General features: G+C 38.8%; 1 protein-coding gene across 5 annotated transcripts in view; it reads right to left on the reverse strand.

The window, feature by feature from the left end:
• Positions 1 to 2,119: 2,119 nt before the first annotated feature.
• Positions 2,120 to 12,955, reverse strand: part of LOC107684984 (protein FAM214B-like) — a 21,799-nt gene continuing 10,963 nt past the window's right edge. For 3 of the 5 annotated variants that reach the window (XM_016481387.1, XM_016481386.1, XM_016481389.1), the window contains 10 exons: positions 11,007 to 11,185; positions 9,889 to 10,066; positions 7,761 to 9,060; positions 6,841 to 6,897; positions 6,010 to 6,068; positions 5,831 to 5,930; positions 4,985 to 5,143; positions 4,780 to 4,848; positions 4,400 to 4,599; positions 2,120 to 2,980 (listed from right to left, as the gene is read on the reverse strand). In XM_016481387.1, coding sequence (XP_016336873.1) covers positions 2,827 to 2,980; positions 4,400 to 4,599; positions 4,780 to 4,848; positions 4,985 to 5,143; positions 5,831 to 5,930; positions 6,010 to 6,068; positions 6,841 to 6,897; positions 7,761 to 8,846 — 1,884 coding nt within the window. In that variant the 5' untranslated portion in view covers positions 8,847 to 9,060; positions 9,889 to 10,066; positions 11,007 to 11,185 and the 3' untranslated portion in view covers positions 2,120 to 2,826. Of the gene's footprint in view, positions 2,981 to 4,399; positions 4,600 to 4,779; positions 4,849 to 4,984; positions 5,144 to 5,830; positions 5,931 to 6,009; positions 6,069 to 6,840; positions 6,898 to 7,760; positions 9,061 to 9,884; positions 10,067 to 11,006; positions 11,186 to 12,955 lie in introns of all 5 variants that reach the window. The other 2 variants (XM_016481388.1, XM_016481390.1) reach the window with 2 other exon arrangements.

A 12,955-nucleotide genomic window follows, 5' to 3' on the forward strand; every position in this document is an offset into this window, starting at 1 on the left:
AAGGTTTGTTTTTACTTAAGTTGGCTGACATACTACGTGATGCACCATAAAACAAGAATAAACAATTGCATTCTGCATACTCTGGGAAAGTTATGTGAAACATAGTGAAAGACAAAAATCTCAAGAAATTGAAGACTGAATCCTATGTGATTATTTCCCTTCAGGTTGTGTGCAAACATAATACCTTGGAACCACAGAGAAGAGCCAACCAGTGAGTGCTTTACCCTCATCCGTCCCTCCCGAACCTATAACAAAAGTGTCCCTCGCGGGCCAAAATGACCCAAAGGCCAAAAATGACACTGATTTTATTTTTGGTGCAGAAAGCTTATATTGGAAAATTTTAATATATTTTTTTCTAATTTTTTATGTAGGTTTTTCTATTATTTTTTGGTGATTTTTATCATATTTACCTTTTATTCTGGATATTTTTAAGAAAACATAAGCAAATAAGCAGTTTTTGTACATTATTTCACCAAAAAAAACAAAACAAAGAAAGACAATTTCAGTCCTGTTTCATCAAAAACCAACAGATGGCCTTGGAATCGAGTCACTGAGTGTCGCTGATGCCATCTGGTGGGGAAAAATTACATAAACTTGCATTTTATGGTTACAGCCACTAGAGGGGCCTATAGAACCCCATGGAGATTTTTTAAATGAGCAAAACAAGTGAAACATGAGAAATTAGATAATCTTAAGGCTTCAATTTGGTTGTTTATGGATTGAAATATATATTGAAACATTACAAAATCCAAATTTTGTAAAAAAAACATTTTTTTAAACTGAATTATAACCTAAACATATGCATATTCATACAAATTCATAAATATGAAATAAATATATATTTTTAAAAATATAAATATGATATAAACTCATTGGTCTCCACCACATCACTCAAATCTAACTGTGTAAAGTAAAAAAAAAAATGGAAAGATGACAGTCATATCCCAGCAGAAACATGAAAAATATTACAATGTGTTCTATGAGTGTGTGTACCACGTGTGTGTTTGTGTGTGTGTATGGGAGTTTTTTCTGCATTGGGGATATTCTGTAGTCTCAGCCCTTCGTTTGGGTATAAATCTTTACTGGATTGTCTCAGATTTTGTGTATTAAAAAAAATCAAATGTAATGAAAAATGCAGTTTTGTCGTAAATTCCATTCATTCCTATGCGGGTCAAAATGACACTTTTGTTACTTTTTTTATTGCACCCATTTAAACTCCTCGAATCCACTCAAATTTTTTTTGTGTATTCCCGGTGCAAGTGTGACAAAAGTAAAGACATCTTGGACCGGTACGATCAACACACGATTTTTAGAATATTTTTGAAAAAACGTTTTGGGTCAAAATGACCCGAGGGACGGCTGAGGGTTAAGAGAACTGAAGAAGAACCTGTGCATTAACCTCAGCATAGAATGGCAGAGATGAAATCTGTTCTTTTTATTATCCTAAAGTATTTTCTAGTATCTCAACAGCAAATCAGTACAGTGACAGTATCACAATAATACGACCCCTGCTAACTATACCACCATTTGTGCAAAGCTCAAATACTCGGGTAAATCTGATTTCATGCTGTTGAATCATATTGCCTGATGCCAATCATCTTTAAATAACTCAGTGGGGGGAAAGTGACATTTTAAGGTGTACACTATTTTCAAGACAGTCTGAGATTTTATTGCTATTGCTGTTCCGATCAGCAGATTTCCTTCATGCCAAAGCCCAAAAAGCTAGATTGTGTCTGCCAATTTCTTAGGGGGCTGTGGTTGAGCCCTCATGGCATGAAACACTATAGAGGTGTTTTTATTTAATCTACACAAGCTTGTTTTTAATATGTTGAAAGTGAATGTATTTTATTGATCATACACAAAACATACAGGAGCAAACCTTGGCATTGCTTCTCAAGTATCCCTTGGCAAATTACGGTCAAACACTTGTTTTACCCGCAAGTTGCAGAGTTTAAACCGTTTTTAAAATATACATAAACAACATTTTCTGATTTTAAATACCCCAAATTCCCTCCCGTTCCCTCCATCACTCACGTGGCAATCTTTTCCCTCCATCCTAATAGAGCGGGCACCTACTACCTCCACAAAAATGAAATCACTCTAGTTGTGCAGCATATTGCTTTTTTTTAAGACATTTGCGAACATAAATACTACAGTTTGTTTTCTGCTCTGATGTCGGACTGTTCAGAAGAAGAAGTTGGAACAGCAATGTCCTCCAAACTGCCCGTCCAAAATAATGAGCTATTCTCCCGTTTACGCCCCATGCTTTACGAATACAATGCCGATACTGAATGGATGTCCTTTCAGTCCTCTGTTACACTGGTCTCTTTCTTTCTAGAACTTTCTTATCCCCTCCAATAGGCAAGTTACAGGTGGTGTCCATTCTTGAAACTCCAATCTGGTCCTCAGAAGTCTCTTTTTCCATTTGTTGGTCTCATTCAACACCTCTTTGTACATCCACTCAGTCCTCTTTGATCGAGGAAGTCCGTATCTACTGATGGTTACCAGCATTTTAGAATAGAGCGGGTTGGTGGGCATGGTTACAACTGGTCCACAATGGGCAGGTGCAGGCAGAGTGAAGGGCAAAGCTTAACTGTTTAACGGCACTAGAGGAAAACTCAATTAAGTCACAAGGCATGCATGTTACACACTCAGTTCTAGAGCTGGCCCTCAAGAGGTTGTGATATCTGTGTGTATGTACATACATCTGTCTGCGTATGCATGTATGAGTGCAAGTGTGTCTGTGTTCAAGTGTATAGGGGTCTCTTGTCTTGCGATCTTTATTAATGCAGTCCTTCTGCCCCACTGCTGCAGGGCATCCCGATCTCACACTCTGGGGGAGTATTTGGGGTTTCTTGGCACCTCGGTGAAAGATTTCAGCTCGTAAGGAATCCCAGTGTCCACCTCGATGGACTTGCGGGAGAATAGCAGCCGGATATCATTGTGCAAGTAGATTTTCCCAGATTTGGAACTCTGGAATCTGAGATATGCAAACAAAGAGGAGAGGAAAAACAGGTTTATTAGGCTTCATTGCTTCCATTTTGAATATACCACTTAGAGGAGAAGTACTTTTATGCTAATATATTAAATATACAGTATATTAAACATAGTTATCTAGTCTTTTAAGTTGGTTGCAAACTAGCCTAAAAATACACACTTGGAGCTATAGAATTAAAAGTATAACTAAGAGAAAGTTAAAAGTGTGATCAATTTGCAACTATTAGAGGTAGTACAACAGTTTGCACCCATTATATATACGTTCATGGTCATACTGGTGTTCAAGTGTTGCTGTCCCATTTATTTCTTCTAAATTAACAACAACAACAACAAAACATTGATCAAAAGTGTAACTAAAGACAAAATCAATCAAATTAATGCTGTTCTTGTGAACTTTCTGTTCATCAAAGAATCCTGAAAAATCAGTTTTCCCAAAGAAATGTTTCTTGAGCACCAAATAAGTATATTAGAATGATTTCTAAAAGATTCTGTGATACTCAAGACTGGAGTAATGGCTGCTGAAAATTCAGCTTTGCCATCAGAGGAATAAATTAGATTTAAAAAAAAATATTAAAGGGTTAGTTCACCCAAAAATGAAATTCTGTCATTAATTACTCACCCTCGTGTTGTTCCAAACCCGTAAGACCTTCGTTCATCTTCCGAACACAATTTAAGATATTTTTGATGAAATCTGAGGGCTCTCTGACCCTCCCATAGACAGCAAGGTAACTACCACGTTCAAGGTCCAGAAAAGTACCAAGATGATCGACAAAGTAGTCCGTGTGACATCAGTGGTTCAACTGTAAAGTTACGAAGCTACGAGAATACTTGCGCAAAGAAAACAAAAATAACGACTTTATTCCAGTATCTCGCGTCATGATACTGTCGTCCACAAGTGACGCAGTAGAGACGAAAATGTGGAATAAAGTAGTGATTTTTGTTTTCTTTGCGCAAGTATTCTCGTAGCTTCGTAACTTTACAGTTGAACCACTGATGTCACATGGACTACTTTGTCGATCATCTTGGTACTTTTCTGGACCTTGAACGTGGTAGTTACCTTGCTGTCTATGGGAGGGTCAGAGAGCCCTCAGATTTCATCAAAAATATCTTAAATTGTGTTCCGAAGATGAACGAAGGTCTTACGGGTTTGGAACAACACGAGGGTGAGTAATTAATGACAGAATTTTTGGGTGAACTAACCCTTTAAAATAGAAAACTCTTATTTTAAACAGCAATAATGTTTCACAATATTACTTTTTACTGTTTATACTATATTTCTGATCAAATAATTACAACTTTGGTGAGCATAAGAGGCTTCTTCAAAAAAAAAAAAAAAAAATCTTATGTATTTTGTATTTATAAATTTTGTAGAACAGATGTTGTACATTTTGTAAAAGTTTACCTGAGGTGTATCAAGTAGCAGAGAATCTTCTTCCTGTCAGAAAGTGAGCCCTCCTGCCCCTCCCCTGACCCCTCCGCCTCATCCACAGGCACCAGGAAGATACGATGGCGCAAGAAGGTCATGTGATTGACGGGCATGTCCCCAAAATTATATGTCACCAAAAACATTTTAACCACAGTCTTATTGGGGTTAAATAAGGTCTGCAAAAAAACAAAAACACAATCAAATGAATAAAATACTTAAAAAAAAACAAACAAAAAAAACATAGGATTTAAAAAAAGTTATAACATTTAGAAAATATATAGTACAAAGTACTCAAAATAAATATCAATAAAAAAAAAAAACACATAAATATGGAAAGAAATAGAAAGAGAGCCCACCACTTGAATGGTCCCTGCTTTGGGTACGCTGTATCCTTTTTTTCCAAGTGGTTCTAGCAAGATCACCCCCTAAACATTGCAAAGAAATATAACTGTTAATATGCATTTTACAATAGAGAATTTACATGTCAAGGAAGGTAAAAAAAAAAAAAAAAGGAAATCTCAAAACAAATTTAGAAAAATTACTGAGAAAGAAAACATATACCAGGAAGGGAGAAGGGGCGCTGTGCTCTGAGGTGTCATAATAAGTCACTTGCACAGGTAAGGTGGCATGCTGCGGGCAATAGGAGCCGCTAGCACCGATCTCTGCTGTGAAGCCCTCTATCCGCCCAGATGGAGTAAAACGACCCTTCAGAATCGACTCCTGCAGACAGATGCACACAACAACCAATCAGAAATGCATCAAAACATTAGTCACTGACTGTAGATTAAGGCTGGAATAAACTTTTAATACAACTTCATACAACTGCAGACTTCATATATTGTTACAGAGGAAAACTGGGCATCATAAGTGGGTTAAGACATGAATTTTTTTAAGTATCAGTAACATGACAACCAAACCTTGGTAAATCACCTTGCATGATTTCTTTAAATATGCACTCCCATAAATGTTGCATCTGAAAGGGAAATTCCCACAAATGTGTATGCCACGCCTTGTCATCGCTAAAGTTTCACTGCGTTTCTTAAGTAAATCCTGACAGTAGGGTTTGCACTGGCGCAAACTGTTAGTAAATCTGGCCCATAGATAAAAGCTAAATAAATAAAAACTACAGTCTGTGCCCACAATTCACTATGAGATTTTCTGACTGCTCAAAATCTGCAGACTTCCTCTGATTTTCAGCAAATAGCATGGATTCCTCCAGACTGCGAATTAGGGCTTAAGTTGTGAAATCTATTCCAGCTTTCAGTCTTTTAGCCTCTTTTTTACTTTGCATACCATGGTTTTATTGGCTTCAATGACAAACAGTATACAAATGTATATAAAACAGGCGCTGTGTGTTAATCTATCTTAATTTAGTATTTGATTTCATCATGGCTTAGACTTGTGTACCTCAAAGTTGCCAAGAAGAGGTCTGCTAATGGAGGATAAAGAGGAGATTGGACTACAGGAGCGACTGGTGTCTGTTCGGCGTCCACTGCGTAACCGTCGACTATTAAAACAAAAAAAGTAATAAACACACATTCTTATATATTAATACAACATAATTTGAAGGAAAAAAGATGACTTACGATTTGAGTCGACTCCCCACTTTGAGCCTTCTCCCGGATCGTGAACAGTCTGTAGCAGTCTGAAAAATGAAGTTTTAAAAAGATGTTACAACTAATACTGTTTTATTCCAATAGTCTTTTTTAAGAAAAAAGTCTTACGTCAGTAAATAGCTTCGAAATGAAGTTAAGGTTCATTTCATGATCATGTAAAACCAGGCTGCTGATAAATGTTAAAAGTAGATTTTAATCGACTTAATGGAAATGACAATAAGTCAAATACAAGCGTTTGAATGATTGGGAAAAATCATTCAAAAGAATGAAAAGAAGGCCCATTATGACATCAGAGTTAGAATGCGGAACAATCTGAAGTCAATTTCAAATTTTCAAACTTCAGTTGAGATTAAGAAGTACTTACAGATGAAGATGTGGCTGCAATATCACACATCTCACAGTAGTCCATAGTATCATTCTGATAAGTTATTAAATATCAGCTAGACTTAACTATAGAATGGGTTTCAAACTTGTACATTTTCAGCTAGTTTGAACCTTTATTTCAGTCTATTCATCTCTTTGTTTCTCTATTCTAAACCTATATTTGCTCTTTCCTCTTCGTTGGCCTGTTTCTATGATCATTTCTCTGTCCTTCACTTTCTCTTTTATTCTTCCCTTCTTGGGTTTTCTTCAAGTCCTGAGCTCAGCCTTTGAGCACTGACACCGGCGTGATGAAAGTGACAGCATATGAGCCACTGTAGTCCGTGTAACCCCTCTCACCCCAAATTCCCTCATTCTGGAACTGAATTTGGCCAGAACCTGTGTGTGTGTATTTGTTAGGTCAGGTGAGGCAGGTCTCACCTCTTGAACAATGGCTCCGTCAATGGGCTTTGTTCTGGAGTCCCACTGCTTATTGTGCTGCAACGGAAAAATTAAGCATGCATATTCTAAAAATCTCTCACTCCCAATATGTCTTTTTTCATTCTGACTATTCACCCGACCTTTAATGATGACTCTGTCAGTAATGGGAGACTATCTCCACCCCCTTCACACTTAAACATTACCAAAAAAAAAAAAAAAAGGCTTCTTCTTAAAATAATCAGCACCTTCCCATTTCCACTTGTAATGTGGAAAAATCTAGCATGTTTTTACCCCTGAATTAAGGCCCTTTCACATGACTCACATTCAATGCATCTCTCACATGCCGCTTTGATCTTTATGTGAAACGCATTGCAAAAGATAATTTCTAATGCGTATTAAAATAATACAAATGTGCATAATATAATTTCACTCTCTAAAAACATTTTGTTTTCCATCTTGTTGAGTTGAAGACTTTGAGAGTTGCATTACCAGACCCCCTCCCCCAGGGGGAGTCTTCAAGGTTAGCTCAAAAATGCATTATGTGGCAGGATCCCAAATGGGAGATCAGAGGCTGTTTTGTTTGAAGTCAATGGAGGAGAGGCCACAGTATGGTGAATGAAAAGCAAATTAGAGTGCTTTGCAGAATGACCTTCAATATGTCTGCCGCACGATAAATATCCTTACTGTACCCGAAACTTTTGAACAGAAGTGTAAATATGAAGTCTGCTATGAAAAAAAAAAAATGCGTGGTACTCACTCCTAATTCGCTCATTGTAAGGGTATTATTTATATAACTGGTTCATGGGGTGCACATGATCCAGGCTGGCTGTTAAAATGTTAGTTTGTACAGTATCTCTAGCTGCATTGTTAAGTCATGTGAAAGGGCCTTCGGTTTCATTTCTACTTTCTTTGCGTTTCACCTTGGTGTGCTCTCTTGCTGAGGGCAGTAGATGGTTCCAGAAGGGTGCACCCTTGGCATCAGTGCTGCGACAGGATGCTAATCCGAGCCCCGGTGCCAACAGTGCCAGCCGACTGCGTTTTGATGTAGATGGACCCTCATCCTCTGAGCAGGACTCTCCTGTATCACTGGAGGAGAGAAGTCTTTTCTTCACTGGACAGGAATTGGATGATCCTGATACCAGGCCATTTGCTTCCACTGGTGTTTTCTCAAGAGAGCTCAGTCTGTTAGAGGAGGAGGTCTTCGTCTCTGCCGGTGGTGGAGAAGATTCAAAAGTTGTCCCCCATTCGACAGCTTCAGCTGGTGTTGAAAACGGGACAGGCGCCCAACTGCTCTCTGTGGCGCACAACAAGCCCTTGACATCAACAGAGTTATGGCCTTCGTCCCTTGGCTCATCGCTGGAGCCAGCCGGGATGTTTCCTGCTGTGGAGGCCTCGGTTCTGGGAGTAAGGGTGGGAGGACTTCCCTCACAGTGGCCCCTGGTGGAGTGAGGGCCCTGTGGGTCCACCATAGGGGGAGATTTTGGAGATTTTGGGGACAGCGGGGCGAAGGCATCCGGGACGGGCCTGTCGTGGTTGTGCTGGGCTGGCCGGCGACCAGGAATCAGTGGATGCGAAGGGGAAAGGGGAGGCGACCTAGGGATTTCTGAGTCTCTGTGCTCAAGGAGCGAGTTGGAAAAAAGTGGTTCCACCCCAGAGCCACACAACACCTCCCCATCGGACTCATCATCATCGTCATCCTCATCCTGTTGGAAAAGACGCTTATGGGCGACAGGAACCGGCATCCCCTTCAGGCTACGTTTCATACCTACTCGGACAGGCCGAAGAGTCTCTTGACTTTCCCCGAAACCACCTCTTTGGGAGAGGATGGATAGCTGGTAGACCTTCTGTAGCCTGATCTCTTCTTCTCCAAATGGTCTGGGAACGGCTCGCCGTACTTCAGATTCAGGGCTCTCGCTCCGAGTGCTAGGCAGAGGTAGATCCCCGTCCTGGGCTGGAAGCTCAACGGCCGGCTCTTTACGAGCCAGTTCCACGTGGATGTGACGCATAGTGACTTTGTTTGTGCTGGGTGATTGTTTCAGGGGAAGTTGTGCAGTGTTAAATAATAAAGACACTAGCTCCAGAGAGTTCTAGGATGTCTGAACAAGTGCAACAAGGCTGTGGAAGTGAAAGTAAGCTTCCCGTCTCATAGATGAAAGGCTTTAGTTTCCAGGGGTCAGGTGTGGAGTTAGAACAAGCTGATTTCCACAGTGCATACAGCTTCTGAAGTAAAACAAAGTATAAGCAAACTGACATGAAACGCATAATAAAGATTACACGGCAGAATAGTAACAATGAACACTATTTCAAATGTGCATCTTTAACAAAACATTTTAGACAAAATTTGCTTTATTTTGATATGGACATCAATAAAGCTCATACATAATACACATATGATGAAATACAATAAACATCATGTAAACATATGACAACTTGTATTAGTATGCAAGACAAATCTCGATTTAGTAACCTCTCCAATTGATTCAGTTCAGTAAAGGATTTGTCAGGTTCAAATCGGGAACTCGTCTTTTGGAAAAGTTCATTAAAAAACGGTTCATTAATTCAGGAATCAGACTATATACTATTTGCATTACATGTTTTGGTTCACTAACATTCACTCCTTATAAAATGAGACAAAATGTTCTTTATTTTGTAAAAAGAACTGGCTCATAAGAGTCATTCAGTTGGGAATCAGACTACACTGGTTTTGCAGTACATTATTGATCCGCCAAAAAGAAGAACTGGCTTATATGCATCATTTGTGAATCGAACGGCACTGAAAGCATTTGTATGTTTGTTTTTGCAAGTAGCCTGCAAAGACGACTTAACAAAAACACATTCTTGCAATTATTTCCTGGCACACTGACTTTTTATCTCAATCACATTCGATTCAAATAGCAAACTCACATTCAAAATTCAGGTAAAATATGATTTATTTTGCTGTGGCACAGACGATTCTGCACTGAGGGAGCATCACTGTTGTAAACTGGAGCAGGAAAGTGTCAGAATAAATACAGAATAAGTGTGTGCATGACCATTTTCCTAACCTACATGCCTGTTGGTGCCTGCAGCTTGGCTTCAGGTCCTTCCACATCCACCCCTGCAGCTTCTGAGTTGTGTTGACCCTTGAATCTTGACCCTGACCTTAGCCCCCGAGTTCGGCCAACTCCAACACTGCCCCTCTGATGCAACAACAGCATTCCCAGATACACAGGCAGCTAACAGGGGCCTGACGAAAAAAGAGAGAAAGAAAATGTCAGAGAGATAATCAACTTGATGTTTAAATGTTTTTGAAAGAAGCCTCCTCACTAAGGCTGCATTTATTTGATGAAAAATACAGTAAAAACAGTAATATTGTGAAACATTACTATTTACAAAGACTGTTTTTAATTAAAAACATTTTTTTAAATGTAATTAATTCATCTGGATGGCAAGTAACATTACTTGCATTATCATAATTCCTCAGAAATCATTCTAATATGCTGATCTGGGGCCCAAGAAGCATTTCTTATTATTTCTAACTATATTACACCAATATAATGTTGTAAACAGTTACATTAAACAAAAATCTAATCAAAATTTTGTACATAAACTTGTAAATTTCTGTGTTGCACTCAACAGACAATGTTAAATTTAATGGGGTCATATGATGCTATTTCAATTTTTCTTTTCTCTTTGGAGTGTTACAAGCTCTTGGTGCATAAAGAATATCTGGAAAGTTGCAAAGACTAAAGTCTCAAATCCAAAGAGATATTCTTTATAAAAGTTAAGAGTCAGACACACCTACCTAAAACGGCTCGTTCTAACACGCCCCCACATATTTACGTCACGATGTGGGAAGATTTGCATAACGCCGCCCAAATGTTCACGCAAAGAAAGAAGGCGTAACTTTGATTCTCCCTGTAGTATTGTTGTTGCCGCCGCTGCCGCCATGTTGTGGAGTCGCTGTGCATTTCGTTGTGAAAGCAAAACTACTTTGTTTGGTCTTCCAAAAGAGGACACGACTAGAAATCAGTGGTTAAGTTGTATTTACAACACTGTTAATGTTCTTTTTAGCAACATCATATGACCCCTTTAACATTAGGACTATCAAACTTTGACAAAAGTTCTAGCCTGCTAAACAATCACTTGGTTACCAGTATCATAGTGCATGCTTTTAGTTGACTTACCAAGGGCAGAGCGTCAGTGAGGTGGGAGGGGCCTTGCAGAACGTGCCAATGAATAAGTAATATCCCTCCTACAGCTCCACCCAGATAAGGCCAGCGGCCAATCACGCCTCCCCTTGGCTCCTGAAAGGAGTGGACTGCTCAGCGGCTGCATCCTGAGCCAGGCATTCCAGAGACACAACCTATTGAAGAGCAATGGTGAATCAACAACAAATCGACTCGATCAAATCAGTAACCATGCAACACAGTTCAACCTGCACATGATCTGAATCAGTCGTTGTAAACAGATTTAAAAATCAAGTTATCTGGTAAATTGCTGTGTCAACACTGGGACTAAAGAGGCGAGATCAAACTCATTTAATAGCTTTTTAATCAAGACATCGTTCTACTGGTCAATAAATAATCAACCAAGAAAATGACACTAACAGGGAAAAGACACAAAGAGCAATCGTATGACTCACTACACTCATTTCATGCCATCTGATTAGGACACATGCTTGAACAGACTGTGTACTGCATAGCTCTGACTGGCTCTCTGTCTCTAGAGCTCAGGCCTGCTTGGGATCAAGACTGGCAGACAAAAAACGGAGATGCACAACAGAACCTTTGTACTGTCTTGCATCAGAGAACGAGCAGTCCTGCTCATTAAAGGACAAAAACAGGAACATACAAGCACTAACACACTAACAAGTGAACATTATCTACTCTAGCTTAGCTGAATAGATGCAAGTAGTATATAGTCTAAATGCATACTAGCTGAAAAAATATATATATAATATATATATAATATATTCTTTAAAATATTTTACTGATCTCAAGGTTTTGTGCCACATCTTGCAATGCAGTAAGCACAATCTAATGAATGTCAAGTATGCCAGTCTGATGGCTATAAATGCATAAAATATGACAGAATGTTGAGGATCTGGCCTTTCTAAGCGATGCATTTGCATTATACTGCTTGAATGAAGTATTCAGTGGCCTCTCAAGGAAGGAGCTTATACTCTAAGAAATGTCTGTAAAAATAGGGCACAATGTATGGTGTTAATATGAAGGACTTTTCCGTATTGAAGGAATTTTCTTTATTGATTTTTCACAGGTGTTTTACCAATATTTTGAATTATGCATTGCATTGTGTTGTGTTTTAAGATTTAAGGAAATGTCCGTAAATTTAACGCTCCTGTCCTGGTAGAAAATTACTAGGACCTATTCTTTTTTTCTACAGATTTGTGTATCTCAGTATGGACCAGACCATCTTCAATCAGATGGAAAGAGACAAAGAGACAGAAATTGACACTCTATGACACTGTTGTGCCACCATCAAGACTTAAAGGTACACAGAAGACTTGAGGTTGAGAGTACTGTTAGGCATTGCTATGACAAACAGCAAACGGGTAAGACCTCACACTGACATAAGATCTGAAGATCTCAGTCAAAGGGTCCAGATGTACTTAGAGAAGACCTAAAAACACCATCCGTAACCCAACAGCATTCCAGGGCCTGCTACACAACCAGACTGATACAAAACATCAATTCTATTTTCATCCATTTCTAGACACTACTGTTCAAAAGTCCGCAATTCTTATTTTTTTCAAACTAATGTATACTTGTATTTAGCAAGGATGCATTCAATTGATCAAAATTGACTGTAAAGACTTTTACATTATTACAAAAGAAATACATTTCAAATAAATGCTGTTCTTTTAGACTTTCTATTTATCAAACAATCCTTTTTGAAGTGAAGCGTATATAGAAGTGCAAGTTTTCTGTGAAGTTTTTTTTAAATTTTAATTAGTTTGCCAAGCATGTGGGGGTCTGTTACACATGATGTAAGACCCTCATAGCATTGCTGTGAATCTTTCAGACTCAGCATGAATAGAACCCTGAACCCCAGGTCAAATACAGCTGACAAGACACACACACACACACACACACACACACACACACACACAGCA

This window comes from Sinocyclocheilus anshuiensis, unplaced genomic scaffold (genome assembly GCF_001515605.1).
Source record: "Sinocyclocheilus anshuiensis isolate Anshui unplaced genomic scaffold, SAMN03320099.WGS_v1.1 scaffold605, whole genome shotgun sequence".
Lineage (NCBI taxonomy): Eukaryota > Metazoa > Chordata > Actinopteri > Cypriniformes > Cyprinidae > Sinocyclocheilus > Sinocyclocheilus anshuiensis.